Consider the following 24,946-nt stretch of genomic DNA (forward strand, 5'->3'; position numbering starts at 1 on the left):
AAAATAATCGTTTTTACATCTTACTTCTCCTCTCTTTTTTTATTTGATGCAAGCGAAAATATATGCTATAACAATAAGTATATAACAAACTTGTAATTACTCAAAACATAGGAAACTTTGAGTTTTTAAGAGAATTTTGAAAGATATATTGTAAAATAATTTTATATATATTTTTATTGTATTTAAAATTTTTATACATAAAATTAACAGTTTATTATAATATAATAGCTTATTATAATAAATATTATATATAAAATACAATGATCATATAGTAGCGATTTTCGTTTTCATTCACATTATCAATATCTGCTTACCCTTTTCAATTCATTTCGCTATATGATAATAATTGTCAACGGTAACCAAGACGCTTGATCATCGCATCGAGAGCGAAAGAGCACGATAGTATTTTTATTCTCTTCTCACAGTGCGTCGAACGAAACAAAGTATAAGAGTATTTTTATTCTTTTTTAGTGTCTAAAAAGAGCCGAAACGCTGGGTGCACATGTACGTGTTTCGTGTTTTGTGTGTGTGCTTCGCATTGCTCCATATTTTCGGTCTTTCCATGTACACGCACCGACAGGAATGGTGTCCTGCGCCCGGCGCGCAGCTGCTACACATACACACGAAGCGCGTACGTTCGTATCCGTCGTGTCTCCGCGGAACGCGAAGGAGATCGCGGAGCGGGGAGAAAAAATAGTGGGGGCAATTCGATGTTCCATTCTTAACGCAAGACGCGAGAGAGAAAGCATAATGATCGAGAGAGAAAACATAATCGGACGTGATATGAAATTTCAGTATCCCATTGTTATCAGGAGACACGGTAGTGTCTCGGGTGTCAAGTCAACCGAGAACATTGCCGTGTGACTATACGCGAGTCGTCGAGGTTCGAGCATCTGAAATTATCGAATCTCAATAACAGCTATACTGATCAAGTTCTAAGTAGGCTTGATCGATAGCTTGAGTCTGACTTGCATAATAAAAGTATTTTTATTTTTCTGCTACGTGCCCTACAAGCAGAGATATTGCTACACAAAGTCCGATTTGGAAATTTTTACTTTAAGAAACGTCATTATCGTCGCCTTTGTACGGCTGCAACATCTGTCACGAGATGTCATTATTAATCTTATCGATTCAGCGGATTATCAGACTGATAAGTCAGGGTTATTGTAGAATGTAGCGAATCAATGTTCGCTGGGTCCTGCAGTGACCGTGATTTATTGGCCTGATTTATCCGCTGAGTCGATAAAATTGATTGATGTAAACACGATAGTGTTTTTGGTTAGACCTCTCGGGTATCAATATAATAATAAATACGCGTATATTAAAATTAAAAAGGAAACATTAATAGTATTAATAAATTGCATACTACTATTATTCTTTTTCTACACATCCGAGTGGTGGCCAACGATGTTGACGTTCGCGGCGAGTTTGACAATTTGTAATAATTTCGGAGTGTAACTCATGTTTGTGTCTATACTTTGCAGGTAAGTTCTATTTTTCATTTTATCAGAGAACAAAGATATTATTCTTTTATTCAATCTTATCTATATACTCTTATTATGTCACTCTAGAAAGATCAGTTCCAAATCGAATAAAAATGAAAATTTGTCAATTAAAAAAATTACATCTAGAGAATTATACATATATTATAATTTTGAATCATATTTCTAATCAACTATTTATTATTAGACAATTACATACATACATACATATATATATATATATATATATATATATATATATATGCATATATATATGTATATATAATTGCAAAATTTACAAAGAATTTAAAGATTGATATTTGATAATTTCCAACTTATATTGATCTTAAACTATTTAATAACAATATATATGTGTGTATATATACACATTATTTGATCGGATTGCATGGATAATTATTTAAGTTTATTATTTCTTCCAATATATATATATATATATATATATATATATATATATATATATATATAGAATATATGAAATAATAAGATTACATGTTTATTTATTAGACATAATAGGATATTAATAATCAACTTTAACCCTGTGTGGATTTACAAACTTCCCAATGATGTTTTCGTCAGGCCTTAACTGTAATCTCTCCTTTCCCAGTTGTTTGGGTTATCTACAAGATAGTGAGGAATTGATTCCAAAAATGGCGTGAGCCAATCATTCTTAATGTTTATGACATGATAAGTTGTAATTTGGGATACTCCTCTTCTGCATATAATGGCAAACAGAATTCCACAACGATTTTCATCATATAAAGTATATACACGAAATAATATAATATATTTATATTAATTATTAGCGATTTTTTGAAGTCGGCAGAGGTGAAAAACCTCTTAAAATAATTAAAAATACAGATGCAAGTATTCATACTACTTTTTAAAAATAAAATCAAATAAGAACTTTCGATAAGAATAAAAAAACAATATTATTGACATGCTTTTAAATATATAATTTCAGGATAGTGTTAAAATCAACGATACGTCTGATAAGCGAAACATAAAGAAATATGGCTCGAAACTTGACTCTACTGGCAGTCCATCTCGATCCAGGAGCATCACGAAAGAACTTATTCGTATATCGCTTAGTATATCGCTTTACTATGTCATACCTCTAAGGATTAGAAATATCAATCGTTTTTTTATCTTTCTATTTCTTTAAATTAACATTTATTTTATAATATAAGTTTATTTTATAATATAAAGAATAAAATTTTACAATATTTTCTGACTTCAATATTCCATTAGAATAAAGAGCATAATTAACAAAAAGAAAATTTCAAAACCTATCTTTAACAAAAAAATATTTTAAAAGATAAAAATGATGAAAATAAAAATCACACATAGAAACTTTTAATGTTAAAAAGACATAGAAAGATGCATCATGCTTAATCCGATTTGTTTTTCGCCGTGGAGAACGCTGGGAAGAAGCAGAGCGATGACAAATCGCCGAAGATCGTGAACCATTTAACAAGCAAGTATATGAAAGACGGCGAGGCTGTGACGCTCAGTTGCCGAATAATCAGTGCGAAAACGTTCGACGTAGTGTGGCTGCACAACAATAAGGAGATTAAGCCTAGCAAAGATTTCCAATACACTAATGAAGCAAACATCTACAAGCTGGTCATTGCCGAGATATTCCCCGAGGATTCCGGCACTTACACATGCGAAGCTTTCAACGATGCAGGAGAGAGCTACTCGTTGTGCACCGATGTATTGTGTATTAAGCATACTTGATGAGAAATCGGCTAGTTATTATCAACCGTATCACAGAAAAATTGGCGAAGACGACCTTTGTTCCTCATTTCGATTTTACTTTTAATTTTACTTTTAATTCTATTTCCTTTGAAATACAATTATGAAATACAATTATCGCAAAGCGTTTCTAAAGAAATACAATTAACACAAAAAATTAATATTCAAATCGAACAAGATAAAAATGAGCATTTTCAAAATAAAGATCAACATTTATATCCAGAAGTTTTACAATTAATGTAAAGTGCTTCAAACAATGTTATGGAAGTATTAGTCAATAATATTCAGACGGAAAGAAATATAATTAAATGTTCTCAAAATAATAAGGAAAATCAAAATAAAGAAAATTTAGAAAATAATTTTACCAGAAAACGTCATCAATACGAACAGGATCTGGACAATCGTGCTGTAAAGCGTCATCGATACCAACAGGATTTAGAAAATAATCGTGCTATAAAACATCGTCGATATGAGTAGAACTTAGAAAATAATCGTATTAAACATCGATACAAAAGAGATTTAAAAAATAATCGTGCTAAACAAGTGCTTCAATGCAAAAGGGATTTAAAAAATAATCGCGCAAAAAAGCGAATACGTTATTTAAAAAATGTTCAATTTGAACGAAATAGACAAAAAGAAATAAATTATGATCGAAAATGGTTATAAAATAAACGATATTATGAAAAAAAGAAATTGAAATCCACTTTTGTTAAAAATAATAATCGCGATATTGTCAAAAATATTATTAAAAAGTATGAAAAATTTTGGTCACGAGATAATATTAAGTTTTATAATTCTAAAGCTATTGAGAAGATTTATAACAAACTTGATATTAAAAATTACGTTGAAAAACGGTTAGAAGCTGAAAGAATCGTACGTTGTTGTATGCATATTCGAGATAGTTATATTCGCAATATGTATAAAATATTAGCTTTACTAAAAAAAAATCAGAAGTATGCTTGAGTCTTGCTATTAAATGTAAAATAATTAGTGATAAATTAAGTGCATTTTGTGGTAAATCGAGGCATACAACTTCGTCTGAAAATTATTTTATCGATTCTATGTATCGTAATATTACTTTATCACAATCTCTGAAATTAAAAGATCAAAATACAAATGTATTACCTTTAATAAAAGAACAAACAAAAAAAACATGATTATGTAACGAATTATGTAAAATTCATGATCCAATTCTAATTGATCGTTATGAAACATTCCTTCGAATGATAAGTACATGTACTTTCAAGAGAATACCGGAATTATTATAGAAAATTCATAAATGTACAATAAAAGAGAATTCAAATACGAAATGTTGAAAACACACATATTTGTTACATTGATACAACTCTTTGCAAAGCGATATTTCTTCCTGTTCAATTGTTATCACCTCATTTCTCATTAGTCAGATATTTTAAACGATATTTTAAACGGTTAGTTTATCAAATGACAAATTTCTATGAAAAAATTTAGAGAAAGCTTTAACATCTGCTGATTTAGATCATTAAATCAAATTAACATTAAATCAAATTATAACTTTGGCACAAGAAACAGCAAATCGTATGTACAGACATCAGTATACCGATACTATTTTGAATGATGAGGATATTATTTATAAATATAAAAACGCGTTTAAAGCTTTAACTAAGCGCTCCATGGACACTCCTCGATATGTTTGTGTATTATGTGAAAGACTTTGTTACAAAAGAAATGTATCCAAAATTAATAAGTTTAAAGCACAAATAAATATTCCAGTTTGGAGAGATTTAATGACATATATAAAGGAACAAGGTATTATTAATTCACAGTATATATGCGATTATTGTGAATGCAAATTCCGTAACGGGTTAATGCCTGCATATTGCGTTTTAAATAATCTCATTGTTCATGATGTACCCGAAGTAATAGCATCTCTTAATACATTCGAAAAAATTCTCATACAAAGAGCTAAGGCATTTCAAACTGTTATTAAAATGGGAACTGTTATTAACAAAAAATTGCCTCAAAGGCAAATGATACAAAAAGTAAAAGGTAGAACTTTTCATTTACCACTTCCTTTACAAGAAACGTGGAACAAATTATGCAAGGATACCGATCCAATAAATATAAATCATGAATTATACATTTTAGTTAGAAGTATTCCGACAAAATTTAAGATTATTTGGGAAGAAATGGTAAATGTTAAAAAAATATTTGATGCTTTAATATGGTTAAAGCATAACAATCCTCTTTATCGTCATATTATACTGCCAAAAACTCACGATACATGCTTAGAAAAATTGAATAATCCAGAATTCCAAATACAAGAAGCGGAAAACAATGATGAATTTATTTTGGATGACGATTACAAATTATTATTGAGTCTAAAAGGTACAATGGAAGAAACGAACAATAACGTAGAAACTATCTTAAATAATCAGTACAAAGCAATGTTAACTCAGATTGTTGATGACAGTGATGGTCATTATGACCAATATACCATTTATCCTTTATATGAAAAAAAAAAAAAACACGCGAATCTGCTACCAACCTATATCAAATGTTAAAAATTCAAGATTTGCCTTTAGACAACCGTGAAAAAGATTTAGATATGTTGTGTTTCCCAGATTTATATCCCTTTGGTATTAATGGACAATATCAAACTAGATCAATTAAACTTCATGATCATGAATTTATCAAATGTCGTTTAAAATCAAAACATCCACAATACAGATTAAACCAACAATATTTATTTTATTTATTAAATAATGCGAATATATGTCAATTAAATCGTGGTATTTATCATAAATTGAATATAACTAATTTGCGAGACCGTTACACGGCTTTAGAATATTTAAAAGCATTGCAAAAAGATTTATTAGAATCTGATTTAAGTACTATTTTTTCTACTTTAAGAAATACGGAACAATATTGGCGTAAACCAAGAAGTGGTTTAAATTGTATGACGCAATATTACGTCCTGCAACGTGGTTTCTAACATTGAGTCCTAGCGAGTATATGTGGAATGAATTAGGCGAATATATTCGTGAAATAAATGGATGGTCTAATGAGTCTTCTTTATCTACCAGTGTTCTTATTGCTAGAGATCCTGTATCAACATCGAGATTTCTCGATAATAAGTTTCGGGCAATGCTTGATTTTATTTGTTCCAAAGATCATCCGATCGGAGAAATAATACATTACTTTTGGCGACGAGAATATCAAGGTAGAGGTATTCAACATTTTCATTTGTTACTTTAGGTTAAAAATACACCAATTATTGGTGAATCTTCTCCAGAAGAAGTGTCTACATTTATTTTACAACATATAACTTGTAAATTGCCGGATAAAAATATTTCACCATTATTATACAGACGAGTTAACATATCAACAACACAAACATAACGATTATTGTCTTTGTTCTAAGAAGGTAGACGCAAAGTTGTTCGTGTATGTCGTTTCGGTTTTCCGCGTCCTGTTACAGAAACATTTGTTATGAGAGATGTCATAAGTTCAATAACAGGTAGGAAACAATTAAAATATAAAAGTAAGCTTTATGACCTTCCTCGAACCGATACCGAAATTGGTATAAATGATTATAATTCCATCCTTTTTACTGCATGGGAAGGAAACATGGATATATAATTTATAGGTGAAAAATCATCTATACTTACTTATTATGTTACTAAGTATTTGAATAAGGCAAGAAAATGTGAATTATCTGATTCTGTCCTTGATAGTAAAAATAATAAGAACAAATCGCTGGCGAGCTATCTTTGGAATATTGCTTTGCGCTTCATGAATAATGGGGAATGTGGAGCTCTTGCTGACACATTGCTGGGTATTCCATTATATGGGACTGATCCAAATACGACTGTTAGATGGTTAGATGTTAATCAGATACGATACAGGAAAGTTAAAAGCTATAAGGAAATTAAAATTCTTGATAAAGATATATTTCTACAGACATATTTTATCCATCTTTAATAGATAATCATTATCCAGAGAGACCAGAAGACTTAGAATCGATGTCATTATATGAATTTGCACAGTGGTTTGACATTACGAAAATAAAACCACAAAATAAAAAAATTGAGTTCTTTAAGATGACTAATGGTCGTTATCTTAAACGATGACAGCGTGAATATCTTATTAATCACTATAGATATGATGTTAAAACGCGGCCAGAAAATTATTTCTTTTCATTACTTCTTATGTTTAAACCATGGCGGAAAATAGAAGAACTTAAAAATGGATATGATACTTATGCGGAATCATTTCACAATGTAAAATTACATCTTGTGAATGCATTGCAGTATCATGAAAAGTTAGAGAAATTGCAAAAAGCATTTGAAACTGCAAAACAATTACTTCAAGAACATTTAGATAATTTAGCAAATCAAAATATGTCTCAAGATGATCCTGATAATCCAATAGATGTGCAAAATGTTGAAGCTGGTGAAGCGATGCAAGATTTTAAAGATCTTGGAAACAAACAGGAAATAGATATATCTGAAATGATTTCTAAACTGAATGTAGATCAAAGAAGGGTATTTGATAGAGTCGTTAATACCATTACGTCAGATAAATTGTTATTACGATTATATTAGTGGAGAAGGAGGTACTGGCAAGAGTTTCCTGATTAAAACAATTAAGTGCTGGATAAAACAAAATCTTAACAAAGATACTGCCATAACAGCACCCACTGGTATAGCAGCATTTAATATAGATGATTTGACAGTTCACAGATTACTGCAGTTACCTGTTGAACATGGTCATACTCCTAAATATAAACAATTATCTGACCACGTTTTGAAAATTATACGAGCCGATCTCAAAGATGTTATTCTTATAATAATTGATGAAGTATCAATGATATCAAATTTGATTTTAATGTATATACATTTACGACTATCCGAAATATTCGATACTACTGACTGTAATGATGGTTGGTTTGGTCAAAAGCATATCCTTTTATTTGGAGATTTGCTTCAATTATCTCCCATACATGAAGATCCTGCTTTTATACATTTATCAGATGAAAAAATTCGTAAATATCTTGGTTCTTTAAGTGCTATTAATCTATGGACAATTTTATTTGACTATGACGAATTGACGATCAATATGCGCCAACAAGGAGACGGATCTTACGTGAATTACTCTCGAGAATTCGTGTTGGTTTATTAACCAAATATGATTGTGAAATTCTCGAAAAAAGAAAAATATCTTTTAAGAGTAAATCTTTCGAAGAACGAGTAAATGAATTGTATGATTTTATTAATAATTTGCCATCTGATACCGTTTGTTTATTGCCTACTTGTCATATGTGTGATGTTCTTAACACTGCAATGTTAAATCGTATTGTTTCAAAAGAAATATTATTAATAGCTGAAGATACAATTGATTGTATTTCATATATGAAAAAAAGGATAATAAAGATATTAACAGATAATGATGATGATAATACTAGACTTTCAAAACAAATTATAATTAAAATTGGGGCGAAAGTTATGATAAGACGCAATATTGATGCTAGTTTGGGTCTTGTAAATGTACAATAGCTACAGTCATTTCAATTGTACAAGATACAATTACTGACTATATAGAAAAGATAAAACTTCTTTTACCATCTGGTTTGGAGTATTTTGTTGAAAGAGTGAGTGTTAAGTTTCAAGTGATGGATAGAGCATATGTTATTAGAAAACAATTTCCATTATCCTTGAGTTATGGTATCACTATTCATAAAAGTCAGGGATTAAGTTTGCAAAACGCTATTATGGATATAGGTAATTCCATATTTAATTGTGGTCAAGTTTATGTTGCTTTATCTCGAGTAACGTCTCTGGATGGATTGCATTTAATTAATTTTGATCCTTCATCCATATTTGCTAGTGAAGAAGCTATTATAGAATATAATCAGTTAAAACGAATACATAATCCAGAATCAGAAATGATTACTGTTTCGAAGGAGCGTTATCGTAAAGTTAAAGATGTTCCATGGATATTATTGAAAACAATTACTTCTGTTCAAGAGTCAGATCAAAAGACTCTCTCAAAAGATACCAAATGGATTATGTATGGTTTTTAAAATATAGACAAGGTTTCATGTTATGCAAATGCAGTATTACAATATTTATTGCATTTATAAGTTATCAGAAAACAGTTGTTAAATTATGATAAACTGGATGTATTAAACTGTTGTAACTTACTTGCACATCGATATGAACGTAGGATGAACAATTTGGATACCTATGAAATACGGAAATCTTTAGGAGAGAATTTTTCGGTTGCTATAAAACGAGACGCACTTGAATTTCTTACAGCTCTCTGTACAAAATATGATTATATACAAAATCTAGTAAATCATCAAGTTATTGCAACTTGTCGATGCAATTCATGTGGTGATACAAAAGTTACTACTAAAAATAACACTCTTCTTTCCATTTCTGTTAGCAATATGAAAAAAAAAAGTTTTGATCTTAATGATCTATTAAAAACTACATTTTCATCACATTGGCGTCAATCATTTGACAAATCATGTAAACGTTGTGAAAGAAATGATATATTATTTAAAAATGAATTGGTTTTAACGAAAGACATACTTATTATACACTTAATATTATTTTCTTTACAGGATAATAAATTAGTAAAAATACCACACAAATTTAGCTTGCGTGGTGTACCGACAACTAAAATACTAATAGCTGGACAAGCATGTAAAGTAATAAATGCTATTTTTTATCACGGAACTTGTATCAAAAAGGGTCATTATACGAATATGTGTAGAGAAGGAACATCTAGCACTTGGTTTGAAATTGATGATGCGCAAGTTATAAAAAAACAATGGCCTAAAAGTGCTAAAGATATTTATATATTATTTCTACAAAAAATGGTTACTAAACATATATAGCAACATGTATTAAGTAAAATATCATAGTTATATTTAACAAAAATAAATATTGTTTATAAAGAAAATGTAAATTATATTTATTATATAAAAAGCATCAAGCATAGGCGCACTTCTCAAACAGATGCTTAACAAAATGCGTGATGTCGTTAAAAAATTATCTTTTTAAAAAAAGGTAAAAAAAAAGGGTGTTAAATATAGGGACGCGCTTGTAATAAAAAAGATACTGTTGTACCAAGTTAAAAAAATAGAATCTCACAATATCTTTTATTTTAAAGAAATAGAACAAGAATAGAAAGTGATACATATCTCTGTATCTTCATTGAAGACTTGTCTCTTTACTCTAACCATGTGATAGTACTTTTAATTCTTTAAAAAAAATTACGAAATTGCAATATAAAATTAAAAAATAAAATCTAAATACTATCCCTATTTTAACTCAAGTGATACTAGCTTTAATTAAAAAACAAAAAATTTGTTTCCACATTGCTAATTCAAATGATATCATTTGTATAAAAGATTTGATATCAATAAGTGGTGTCAAGTTATATATTTTAAAAATGACCTTTTTAAAAAAAGGTAAAAAAGGGTGTCAAGTATAGAAATGTGCTTGAAAAAAAAGAAGAAATTGTTGTACCAAGTTAAAAAATGGAGTCTAATCGAATATATTATCTTTACTTTACTTTAAGGAAATACAGCCTAAGTGGTACATATCTCTATATCTTCTTAGATTGAAGAATCTCTTTACTCTAACCCATGTGGTAGCACTTTTAATTAAAAAAAAAAAATTATGTTACAAAATTATTTCTTTACTCTAACTAATGTGGTAGCAGTTTTAATTCTTTAAAAAAAAATTATGTTACGAAATTACCATACCTAACTCAATTCTAGTTGTTGATTAAACTAAAAAATAAAATCTAAGTGCTAGTATCTTTGTATTTTCATTGGTCTTCCTATTCTAACCCAAGTGATACTAGCTTTAATTAAAAAAAAAATTATTTCCGCATTGCCAACTCAACTCAAATGATATCATTTGTATAAAAGTTTTGATATCAATAACTGGTGCCAAGTTATAATCTTACTATAAAAATTGTGTTAAAGAAAATCGAATCTAAGTTATAAGTAGAGAAGAATCTTCTCTACTTCATTAAAGAATCTTCCTCTAATCCATGTGGTAGTAGTTTTAACTCTTTATTTGAATTTTTAATGAAGAGTCTTTCTATTATGACCCAAGTGATACTAGCTTTTAATTCTTTAAAGAAGATTTTGTTTCCACCTTGCCAATTCAAATGATTGTAATAATGTATAAAATTTGTATAAAAGATTTGATATTAATAATTAGCGCCAAGTTATAATCCTATAAACATTGAGCTAAAAGTCCACCTTATATATTTCAAATTATATATTTCATTTGTACCAAAAATTTAATATACCATTATTTTTAAAAAAGAAAACTCAAGTGGTAGTATCATTATTTAAAAATAATAAAAACCAAATATGTATATCTTGTCTATCTATACTCATTCAAGACTCTTTCTTTTCTAATCCAAGTGATAGTAATTATTTAGCTTTAAAATATTATTATATCACAAAATTGTTTTACTCAATCTTTTTATCACAAAGAATTAAAGTAACAGTACAAAATAAATGATAAAATTTTAGTTAAATAAAAAAAATTTTTATGTAAAAACACTTGGCGCTGCTCGACCGAATAAAGAAAATAATAATTAAAAATGTATAATTAATGATGAAGTCATTTGAATGTTATAAAGATATGATTTTTTGTTCCATATGTATGATAATTATAATATTATATTTATATAAATATATACTCCTATACTTATTCTAATTATTTTAACTGTATAATAACCTGATTGCATTTACAATTTATAATAAACACAAAATTAAAACTAAAATTCTACATTTAAATAGAACTCTCTAGTCGCACAAACGCATAATTTCTTCACATTTACATACGCCGAAAAATATTTTTACTCTTGTGACATTGTCACATTGTAACATTATTTTTTTAATACGTAAAAATAAGTTTGATATATATATATATATATATATATATATATATATATATATACGTGTTCTTTTTAATTATATATTTAGAGGTCTGAGCAGCGCCAAGTGTTTTTACATAAAAATTTTTTTTATTTAACTAAAATTTTATCATTTATTTTGTACTGTTACTTTAATTCTTTGTGATAAAAAGATTGAGTAAAACAATTAAATATAACTATGATATTTTACTTAATACATGTTGCTATACATGTTTAGTAACCATTTTTTGTAGAAATAATATATAAATATCTTTAGTCTCACACACTCGACACTAGTGCGAGTCAGTGTTGCTATCAGGGACGTTTTCTCGCTCATGCGTATTTAGATGCAAGTTGAATGAAGTATTACGTTTAAGAAAAAAGGTATCAAAAGGTATCAAAAAGGTATCTTGGTCTTTTATTGAAATTTTTTATATTATATAAAATTTGTTTATAATTATATGAAATTATATAAAATTGTAAAAATTATATAAAAATTATATAAAAATTATTTAATTATATAAAATTTTAAATATAATTAATAATCTATAATTTACATTAATTTTTTAATATAATTATATTTTTGTAAATGTAAGGAAAGAAAGTATATAATAAAATACATTTATGTGTTTAAAATAAAATATTTTAAAATATTTTATTAGGGCAGAATTGAGAAGAATACCAACATTCGTTGCAAGGGTAAAGAAAACTACTCGAAAATCTTACCAGTATTTGTAAAACAAAATATATTTTTCAATACATAAATAAACAAATAAATTTTCTAATTATACAATAAAATGTTTTGCTTAAATAGAATAATATAATTATAATTAATATATTGTTAAAGATATTAACATTTAAAATAAATATTTTTTTGTACGTAAGATATTACAAATTATTGATAAATGAAAAAAAAAATATTTATAATTGTTATAAAAAAATAAATGATTATGCTTTATCGTATTATTATTTGGTATAATCAGGCAAACCAAACAAAACAAAACAAAATAATATCACATATTGTATATCACATACGAGGGTAATCTGAAAAGTTTTGAGCCTAACATAGAAACAAGTATTTTTTCGGTCAAATATAGTTTTATTTTTCAACATAATCTCCTTTTAAATCGATACACTTTTCCTATCGATACTCTAATCTCTTTAACCCCTCCAAATAATAGTTGGCTTGCTCCGCAAAATAGGCGTTTACGTATGCGATGACCTCCTCGTTCGATGAAAATCTCTGTCCTCCAAGCGAAACTTTAAGCTTAGGAAACAGGAAAAAGTCGCTGAGGGTCAGATGGTGAATACGGTGGGTGGTCAATTCGAAGTGCAGTTCGTTAATTTTGGCTATGGCGACTGCCGAAGTGTGAGCAGGTGCGTTGTCTTGATGGAACAGCACTTTCTTTTTCTTCAAATGCGGCCGTTTTTTTTGCAATTTCTGCTTTCAGCTTATCACGTAATGATGCGTAATACGCTTCCGTTATTGTTTTTACCTTTTTCAAGATAGTCGATACACACAATTCCGTGACTATCCCAAAAAACAATCGCCATTACTTTCCCAGCTGATGGAACCGTCTTCACCTTTTTCGGAGCAGGTTCATCCTTTGCAGTCCACTGTTTTGACTGTTCTTTTGTTTCTGGAGTGTAGTGGTGGATCCAAGTTTCATCTACAGTTATGAATCGACGCAAAAAATCTGACTCGTTTCGCTTGAACCGCTCCAACAGGGCCTTGGAAATGTTCATTCGAATTCGTTTTTGATCCAAAGTGAGCAAGCGCGGCACCCAACGCGCGGATATCCAATTTTTCAGTCAATATATGACAAACGCGTTCTTTCGATTCGCCCATAGTTTCTGCTATCTCTCTAATCTTGATAGACGGTCGTCCAATATCATTTGATGAACATTTTCAATGTTATCAGCGATGGTCACAGTTTTTGGCCGTCCCGAACGCTCATCATCAGCCAAGCTGGTACGACCACGTTTAAATTCAGCTGCCCATCTTTTTACGGTGGCAAATGGTGGGGCACAGTCCCCGTAAACAGCGTCCAACTCGATTTTAATTTGTGCAGGCGTATTGCCTTTCAAATGTAAGAATTGTAAGAATGTAAGAAATGTAAGAATAATCACAGCACGATATTCAATTTTTTCCATTTTTGCAAAAACACTGACATCAACTGACACAAACGACTGTCAAACAACAACTAAGCGTCCAAAATGGCTGAAATTTTCACAAAAGTCTTTTAAAGCATATACTATTGTAGTAGAATGATTTTTACGAGTAACGTCATCTTTATGTTAAGGTTCAAAACTTTCCAGACTACCCTCGTATTGTATATTTTAGTTTTTACAGATTTTTACAGTTTTTACAGACAGTTTTTACAATTATAGTATCATAGATTTGTAAACTGTAACATAAATATATTTTGAAATAAATTCTGCAAAATAAAACAACATAACACATTGATACATATTTAAAAGAAAATATTTGAATGAATTTTAATGTAAATAAAAAAAAACTGTCATTAATTTATAATTGAAAATAAACATAATTAAATTAACAAGATGTAGCATACAAATTTTGCGGATTATGTAATTCTAAATGTCGCGATTGTCTGGTTCAAAATTTATATATTGTACATGATGCGCTTGAAAATTGGATCGAATAATACAAATAGCAGAAATTGTTTCAATCTATTTCTTTTTTTATTTTTTATGTCACTAACAATAGAAAAAATGCTTCCGCTTCGGCATTGGAATGAGGAAAGGATAAAACTGCTTTTACTGGTAATTCTTTACTGGTAAATTTTTAAATATTTTTTCCCCGTCAATCTTTATACTCTAATATTTTAGCCTACATTTCATTAATATTCAAAGATGCTAATTTTGTTTTTTCAGGCTCATCAAATTGGTTCAGATTCACTAAAATTGAAGGTAAAATTGTCCATTTATATTCTAATTTCGTTATATCTATTTCATCTATACGACAGGCGACACAAGTTAAATTTCTAATTTTATTTCTACCTTCGTCAAATAAAGCTATTAGGACTTAAAAATGACAAATGTTAAAAAAAAATATCTTTATGTGGTAAACGTTTCATCATTTCGCGAACAGCCATTTTATAAAAATTTAAACATTTAAATTTAATTTTCCGTGCGCATTCTAATGGCAATGTTAAAAGTTCTTTACATTCAGATCCCAATCGTATATGATTTAAATATTCAGCATCATTTTCATCATCTATGATTAATGATTCGATGTTTTTCAAAGCTTCAGGAGTCATAAAATTAAGTGCTACTTGTCAAATAAGTTGTTAACTACTTTTATGTAATATATGAATTAAAATGTTGCGTGATTGAAAAAGAGTATTAAGGGTATCCTAAAGCGAAGGACGAACTCCGACGGCCTTCCGCTAATGTCATCTAAACGGAATTAAAGAAATGTCGGTAACGATTGACAATTTAAAAAGTCGATATTATCAACAATTTAAAAAGTTATATTATCGACTAATTCCGTTACTGTCATATTAATTTTTATCATTTTACTAAACAAATGAAAACACATGTATATAGTGTATACATGTATTGTCAATGCGGTAATTGTTCTTCACGACGTTCGCTATATCCAATATCCTTACTAAGTCAGAATACGAAAGACACTATATGTATTTTTCTCAAAGAGAACATATGCACATACGTAGTGAAGCGATTTTTTGCTATGTCTATAGAAAGACATAGAACTATTTGTACTATTACTATTGACTAATTGTCTATGATATCTAGAAACATATATATAATTTTAGTAGATTTTGCGAATCTTTCTTATTGCATATTCTTCCAGTATACATTTTGTGTGTGTGTGTGTGTGTGTGTGTGTGTGTGTGTGTGTGTGTGTGTGTGTGTATGTGTGTGTGTCTCCAATTGTACAAATAATGCATTTGTAATAATCGATATTGTCCGAATAGACGTTTCTGATTATAACTTTTATCAATACCGTCCAAATAGACGCTTCTGATTTTTATTATTGCAATCATACTGTAATATGAAATATAGAATAGACTTCTTCATTCTCATGAGTGTTACATCGTGACGACTCGGTTTCTAGAATTCGGCTAAGCGGGTAATCCCTATTATCCTAATCGCGGAAGTACAATGATGTTACATCTTGACGATTGCACGATTCTTCTCTTTCGGATATCAGTTATTAGAATTTAGTTAAGCAGATAAACGGAAGACACATGTTCTGTTACGCTGTTAGATTGCGACGGTTACGCAACTGATCTCTTCTGGGGGTCGGTTACTAGAATTTGGCTAAGCGGATAATCCCTATTATTCTAATCGTGAAAGAACAACATGTGTACAGATGTTTTCCTCAACAAAATCATATATATATATATATATATATATAGTGCCCTTAAAGGCACGGAACGCGCACTGCTACTTCTTTTTTTCACACGGTCAGAACAGTTTCAGTCCGTCAGTTTGTCAGTAATTCAATCAGTCGGTGTCAGTCGAAATATATTTTTTTACCAAGTACAAGTGACCAAATTTCCTGGTGACACTGCTTTCACCTTCATCATCTCGCAGGTCCCAAGTCTCCGGCATTCCAGAATAACAGTAAGTTTGACTACACACAGAAAATTCTCTAATAATAGTTTTTGGGTCTCTTCTCCTTATATTTTCTCATTTCTCCCTTACATCCTTTTTATCCTCTGCCATTCTCCTTACACTTCTATTCCCTTTTTCTTTTTCTTTTCTCTTTCTTTCTTTGCTTGGGCCATCGAACCTCTCGGGCTCCCTATGCGTTGCGGAGCACTCAGCAGGTTCATGACCGCCGAATAATTCGGGAAATCTATTTTTTTTTTCTCTCCTCTCTTACAATTTTCTCTTTCCCTTCTTCATTTCTCTCCTCCGTCGGATCTCTCGATTTCCTGAAATATTTCAGAGATAGCCTTAAGGTTTACGACCAATGACATTTCCTTCATATTCCAACTAATCCATTTCTTTTAGTGAGATCTACATCATCCTCTCTTTCCGATGCTCAGAGACGGAGGCGAGCCCTGAAGAGGCTCCGTTATCGTTGCAATAAGCGAGCTCGTCGATCAGCCAACTACCTCTCACTTAGGACATCCGAGGTTTTTATACGTGCTGAAGAAACCACGAGTTGTTCCAGCACAGACCCTATTCATTGTGCATGTCTCCTCCGTCCTATTCTCCGATTAGACCATCCGAATCTGGGTCACCCGCAGATTTCAGCGCACTCTTCCCAGAGCGCCATGACACAAATTTCCAATATCCAGATTTCCGCACCAAGGAATCCTTGGACAAGTTCTGCGAACTCCGGACTCCTTCCCCTCCTCCCCTAGACCTCACTATCAGAAATCCGACTTCTTCTCCGAAACAACACATGGATATCAAAATAGATTTAAATATATTAAACAACGTAGGATAAAAATATCAAAATATAGATTAAATATTTATATTAAACAACGTAAGATAAGAATAATTAGAATGTAGACAAATATACAAATATAATCGAATTTGTACACGAAAATTAAATAATACATCCGTAAATTTTCTAGAACATTTATATTATATGAATTTCCGTATGTAACACCTTTTTTTTATTTTATCAAATGTAAATATACCTTAAGCAAATGTACTTCAACACAAAAAATAATGACGCGGATCTTGTAGTTAGTTAAACTTCTAATCGTTTTAAAATTATTAATTATATGTAAAATTCAAATTATTTATCGTTTTATAGTTATTTCCTCCCTCTTTCATTCCCCGTTATCCCAAGATTCACACATGGGCCTGTCCCTGGCAAAAGAGATTAAATTCTCTTGCCTAAATACCGACGGACGCACGTCACGCAGTCGAAGTCATAACGTCTTTTTCAAGATGTTGACTCGCACTCGTGGATTTGCACGGTGCGTCCGACTAGTCCATCCATATTTTCTCTTTAAAATAATTATCTCGGGTTGGACATAACACTTACATTCTCCTCTATTTTTATAAAGCTCTTTTAACATTATTTCTTGCTTAGTTTTTGATAAGAAAATATTAAATAAATACTGTTCAATATTTTCTGATTTTTTTTTGCAGAGATTGCATAACTTTTTTTATTTAATATTTATCTTTACTAATTAGTTTTTGGACAAAAACTATCCAAGAAATATTGTCCAAAATTTTTAGAATTTTTGATGAACAGAAACTGCCCAATATTTATTTATTATTTTCAGTTGTTAGTTTCTACTTAGAAACTGGTTAAGAAATACTGGTTAATATTTTCCGAGTTTTTGATAGACAGAAATTGCTCAGTATTTACTTACTATTTTTTCATGAATAGTTTCTTTCTAGAAACATCAAGAAATACTGACCAAAATTTTCAGAATTTTGTTGAACAGAAACTGCATTTAGTATTTACTTACTATTTTTTCTTGCATAATTTATGGCTAATAAATAATCATAAAACAGTGATCAATATCTTCTGGCCAGTTTCTGAATAATTACTGTCTAATTAATCAAATTCAGTAAAAACTATCTAATTTCTGGATAGTGATCAGTTTTTCCCTGAAATTTTTCTACTCAGATATATAGTAGTTGATATATGATTATTTATATAAAAATAGTGTTTGAATGATAAAAATATATAAATATTAATAATATAATAAGCAAAATAAGAAGTAGATGATAATATTTTAAGAGAAGTTAAGTAATTTAATTTATAATTTATTTATAAGGAAAAGAGATTTTAATAGTAAAGTGGAATAATTTACTTGAATATTATAATAGTGAAAAGTTATTGAAGTTGAGAAGTAAATTGAAATAGGAGGAAAAGGAAAATTTAAGGAAAACTCGGTCATTAATATTAAATGAAATGAAAATTTGATTATATATTTAATTTGTATACAAGGGTAGTTTGAAAAGTTTTGAGCCTTAACATGAAGATGACGTTACTCGTCAAAACCATTCTAGTACTACAATAGTATATGCTTTGAAAGACTTTTGTGAAAATTTTAGCCATTTTGGACGCTCAGTTGTTGTTTGACAGTCGTTTGTGTCAGTCAATGTCAATGTTTTTGTAAAAATGGAAAAAATTGAATATCGTGCCGTGATTAAATTCTTACATTTGAAAGGCAATACGCCTGTACAAATTAAAATCGAGTTGGACGCTGTTTACGAAGACTCTGCCCCATCATTTTCCACCATAAAAAGATGGGCAGCTGAATTTAAACGTGGTTGTACCAGCTTGGCTGATGATGAGCGTTCGGAACGGCCAAAAACTGCGACCACCTGATAACCACGCTGATAACATTGAAAATGTTCACTAAATGGTACTGAACGATCGTCGAATCAAAGTTAGAGAGATAGCAGAGGCTATGAGCATATCGAAAGAACGCGTTTGTCATATATTGATTGAAGAATTGGATATGCGCAAGCTATCCGCGCGTTGAGTGCCGCGCTTGCTCACTTTGGACCAAAAACGAATTCGAATGAACATTTCCAAGGCCCTGTTGAAGCGATTCAAGCGAAACGAGTCAGATTTTTTGCGTCGATTTATAACTATAGATGAAACTTGGATCCACCACTACACTCCAGAAACAAAAAAACAGTCAAAACAGTGCAAAGGGTGAACCTGCTCCGAAAAAGGTGAAGACGGTTCCATCAGCTGGGAAAGTAATGGCGATTGTTTTTTGGGATAGTCACGGAATTGTGTGTATCGACTATCTTGAAAAAGGTAAAACAATAACGGAAGCGTATTACGCATCATTACTTGATAATGAAGGCAGAAATTGCAAAAAAAAAGCGGCCGCATTTGAAGAAGAAGAAAGTGCTGTTTCATCAAGACAACGCACCTGCTCACACTTCGGCGGTCGCCATGGTCAAAATTCACGAACTGCACTTCGAATTGGTTGGACCAGCCACCGTATTCACCAGATCTGGCCCCCAGCGACTTTTTCCTGTTTCCTAAGCTTAAAGTTTCGCTTGGAGGACAGAGATTTTCATCGAACGAAGAGATCATCGCATACGTAAACGCGCATTTGGTCAACGCATATGTAAACGCCTATTTTGCGGAGCAAGACGCCAACTACTATTTGGAGGTTAAAGAGGTTAGAGTATCGATAGAAAAAGTGTATCGACTTAAAAGGAGATTATGTTGAAAAATAAAACTATATTTGACCGAAAAAATACTTGTTTCTATGTTAGGCTCAAAACTTTTCAGACTACCCTCGTATTTATAAATTAATGTTTAATTAAAGATTTTGTCTATAAAATGATATATTTAGTATAATATATTATATATTTTATATTATATATATATATATATATACTAAATATATAATATATTATACTAAATATATCATTTTATAGACAAAATCTTTAATTAAACATTAATTTATAAATACAAGGGTAGTCTGAAAAGTTTTGAGCCTAACATAGAAACAAGTATTTATATATATATATATATATATATATATATATATATTTAGTATAATATTATCTAATTAATATAATATATAAAATGGTAAAAAGTGATAAAAAACCACAAATGTTATTATTATTATTGACAATTTAGATGTAATGAAGATAGTAGTTTAGATGTATGAAGATAGATAGTTAGACAGAAGATAAAAGAAGAATAGGAGAAAAAGAAAGAAAATAAAATTTGTAATTTTTAATATTAAAATAAAATATAATTTAAGATAAAAGAATTAGTAATTTATATGAAAGAAAGAAGGATGTAATTTTAATTAAATTTTTCAGTCAATTGATTTTTCTGAATGTTCAATAAATAATCCAATAGTTAAAATTCATAAGAATATAATAGCTACTAAAATTATTTCATTTTTAACTTTAAAATTTATGAGAATAATTAATGGAATTAAAAGAGGAATTTCAACATAAAAAATAGAAAAATGAGACTAATTAAGAAAAATTGAATATGAATCATCCTTTTCTATTGCTGACTTCTAAAAGGTAGACGATTTAATGCAACTGGATCAAAACGACATTCAAATGGTGACATTTTTTCACGAGTGTTAGTCTGGGGTTTTTTTGAAAATAAAATATTTAAAAGAAATAAAATAGAAGAAATTATTAAAAAAAAAATAATAAATATATTAAAGAGATTATTATTTATAAATTCATTTATAAATTCATTTATAAATTAAATTTTTTAAGTGGAAATTAAATGTAATTTTTTATACTATATAAATTAAAATAAGTATTGAAGAATAATTAAGTATATTGTATAATTTTAAAATGGTTTAAATAAATTAAAATTTTTAGCTTATAACAAAAGAAAATAATTAAAATTAGAATATAAAATTTATATTATATTATATTATAGTTGTTTATAGTATAATTTAGTTTATATGGTGATAATTAAAAATGTAGGAGGAAAAAATTATATTGATTTATTACTTACTATTTTTTTAGTATTTTACTTAGTATTTTTAACGACCTTGATGATTAAGTTTTAAGGAAACAAAAAAATTGTTTAACAAGTAATAGGAGAGGAGATGTAAAAATTAAGATAAGAAAAGAAAATAATAATATTGATTATAAAATATAAAATTATTTTAAATGATTTTATTTTATGTAATAGAAGTGAGATATGATAATTCAAAACAAAGATATTTGAATTATAAAGTAAAACTTAAAGGTATTATAAATTTGAATAAAAGGATATAATGAACAAAAGAAAATAATTGGTTGATAGATTGATTGATAGAATTAGAAAATTAGTAAATATAAGAAAAAAAATTTAATGATATTTATAATATTAATAGCATGATATTTGAAGAGTTGTTCCACCCGCGGCCACTAGATGCGACATCTAGTTAGAAAAAGCATTTTCTTTTCTTTCTGCGCAATTGAGCACTCTCTCTCGCCATTGTTTTTGTCGCGATCAGTTATAAGCGAAGTCCATTCTTTTATATTCATTAGCTTAAGATATATAATTATACATCTTTCTTTTGTGTATGTATCTATCAAACAATATAATATTTCATTCTAATTACAACAATGGTTATGGGCCCAGGAGCGTTTAACATAACAATAAGTGAAAAACATAACTTAGAAAACATGCACAGGTACGACGCAAATTAATATTATGCAGATATAAGTTAACACAGTAAAATGGAGAGCAAAAATAGCGTATAAATAGCAAAGTTATCGGACAGGAATTATCGTACCTGGAAAACCGAAATTAAATGGTTATTAAAGAGTAAGGGCCTTTTAGATCATGTACTAAGAATTGCGCGGTTAAAAGAGAACCCCGGTCCCCGGAGAACCGCGGTTAAAAGAGAAAATGGAAGAAGAAAGGAGAGGATTTATCATAAATGTTAATAAGGCGATTGCAAACATTGGCTTGAATGTAGAATCCGAGCAGCAAATCCATAAGAAGAAGATTGTACAATCGCACGAGAGGCTTGATTGGCACTTGAACAAGTACATCAACCAAGGTTGAGAGTGAGAATTTTTCAGCTCAAGAGAGTCCATCACTTAAAGATGAAAGAAGATGAACCTATGTCTGCTTATATCTCTAGAGCTAAGATTGCTTCAAATAACCTTACTAAAGCAAGTGCAGAAGTCAAAAGATGAAGATTTAGCGTATGTGTTGCTAGCGGGATTGCCAGATAGCTATGAGAATTTAAATGTGACACTTGCGAGTTTATCAGATGAAATGTTCACGTCTGCAGAAATTAAAAGAGTGCTTCTGGCAGAATATGATAGAAGAATGTCAAGAACCGAAGACGAGAAAAAGGATTGCAAAGAGTCATTACAAGTTGTCAAGAGAGCAGAAACAAGAGACTTGAAATATCAAAGTAATGAAAAATCTAAAAGTATCACGTGTTATAATTGCAAGAAAACTGGTCATATAGCAAAATATTGTTGTGTGAAAATGGAAAGAAATAAAAGAAAGACTGAATCGAAACTGCAGAGAAATTGTGACGCGTTCCTAATATCATTGAATCATCTTGATATTAATGATGTGTGGATATTAGACAGTGGAAATACGAACACGAATACGTATGTAAAAGAAGAAAACGGTTCTCTACCTTCCAAGAAACAAATACACAAGTAATAAATACGGCGGCCAATCTGAGCAAGTCCGATGCTATACTACATGTTAAAGGAGTTGATAACATAAATCTCAAAATGTTTGTTGGAAATGAAGAAAAAAAAGTGATTTTTAAATAATGTTTACTTCGTGCCAAATTTAAGAAAAAATTTAATGTCAGTGTTCCAAATAGAGAAAAGGAATAAAGAAATATTGATTAACAATTAAAGGGAAAAGTTAGAATAAGAAATACAAATCAAATTGTATGTGAAACATACAGAAAAAACGACCTGTACATTGTAAAGGCTGAAGTGCAAACGCATTTTAAGGAACCAATAGAATCAAATAACTTCAGGATTAAACGTTGTTGTACTAACGCTTCTGTCATATTAATAATGAAACAATTAAAAAATTAGCGGAGTTAGATCAAGTCACGGGATTATGTGATGCAAAGTTGAATGAATACACATGTAATGCCTGCTGCACAGGTAAAGCCACGAAAAATCCATGTAAGAGCTTAAAGGTAAGACAAACTAAAAATACTTGCGAGTTAATTCATTTTGAAGTTTGTAGGTCATTACCAATAAAGTCCATAGGCGGAAGAAGATATTATAACGTTTATCGATGACTTCTCCAGAATGGTTACAGTAGCCTGTTTGAAAAATAAATATGAAGTGAAAAATGCAAATAAAAATTATATTACTAAAATAGAACGTCAAACAGATAAAAAAATTAAATTTTCGAACTGATAATGGTCTAGAGTTTTATAACTCGGAATTAACTGTTTTCTTCAGTCAGTTAGGGATAAAACACGATCTAATATCACCATAGATGAACGACGTCGCAGAGAGAATTAACCGAACACTATTGAATTTTACTAGATCCATACTGAACTCTGCAAATTTACTTCAAAAGTTCTGGGCGGAAGCTATCACAACTGCTGCTTATGTGAAGAATAGGTCTGGATATTCAACTATAATGCGGTATTATTAGCATTGTGGACAGAACGAAAGCCCACCGTACGTCATTTGAGAGTCTTTGGTTGCTTGACGTAGGTAGCTTGGTTGCCCGTCTGCCCAATCAAGGACGAAAGAAACAAGAAGAAAGAAGATGATAGAGCGGCCCAATGTATCTTCGTGGGATGTGCCACAAACATGTGGCTATAGATTGTGGTGTTCTTCAATATAGGATGTTATTATCATAAAACATGTAAAATTCGCAGAAGATAAAGTAGGTTATAAATGGTTGTATAAAAGGGACATACCAGAGTTTAAGTATAATCAGGTGTGGTCAGACAGTGAGCAAGGAGACGAAGAGAAAATTTCTAATGTATCACGAGCAGAAATTCGATCAAATATTTTCGATAGAGGAACACTAAGCCCTAAAGATATTGAGATAGTGGGGACACAAGAGAATGCACAAGCAAAGAAACGAGGAAGACCCAAGAAAAGGATCAGAAATCCTTACGGAAGAAAAGGGAAACTGGGACGAAATCAAAGTGATGAGTACTCACAAACAGAAGAAGAAGATAATAGCACGAGAGATAGCGAATATAGAAGCAAATTTAATGGAACTTGTTGAACCACAAAGTATTGAAGAGATGCTGTCTTCATCACAGGCAGATAAATGAAAAAGTGCAATTCAGAGCGAATTGTATAATATAACAAAAAGAGGAACTTGGAAA

At 29.9% G+C, this 24,946-nt stretch overlaps 1 protein-coding gene and 1 pseudogene across 2 annotated transcripts; both read left to right on the forward strand.

Annotated features, from left to right (window-relative positions):
- The first annotated feature begins 218 nt into the window (after positions 1–218).
- On the forward strand, positions 219–4,580 carry LOC105431880 (myosin light chain kinase, smooth muscle-like). Of its 2 annotated transcripts, none has more exons than XM_011646362.2 (4): positions 219–1,484; positions 2,107–2,362; positions 2,464–2,578; positions 2,919–4,580. In XM_011646362.2, the coding sequence occupies exons 3-4, from the start codon at positions 2,513–2,515 to the stop codon at positions 3,237–3,239; spliced, it is 387 nt and encodes a 128-aa protein (XP_011644664.2). In that variant the 5' UTR covers positions 219–1,484; positions 2,107–2,362; positions 2,464–2,512; the 3' UTR covers positions 3,240–4,580. The 2 variants fall into 2 exon arrangements, with proteins under 2 accessions (XP_011644664.2, XP_011644665.2); XM_011646363.2 differs by having other exon boundaries at positions 221–1,484; positions 2,107–2,262.
- A 524-nt stretch (positions 4,581–5,104) lies between these two features.
- LOC148936310 (uncharacterized) lies at positions 5,105–9,789 on the forward strand (annotated as a pseudogene).
- Positions 9,790–24,946: the final 15,157 nt, after the last annotated feature.

The sequence above is a fragment of the Pogonomyrmex barbatus genome, unplaced genomic scaffold (assembly GCF_055798465.1).
Source record: "Pogonomyrmex barbatus isolate J1 unplaced genomic scaffold, ASM5579846v1 scaffold24, whole genome shotgun sequence".
In the NCBI taxonomy this organism is placed as follows: Eukaryota; Metazoa; Arthropoda; class Insecta; order Hymenoptera; family Formicidae; genus Pogonomyrmex; species Pogonomyrmex barbatus.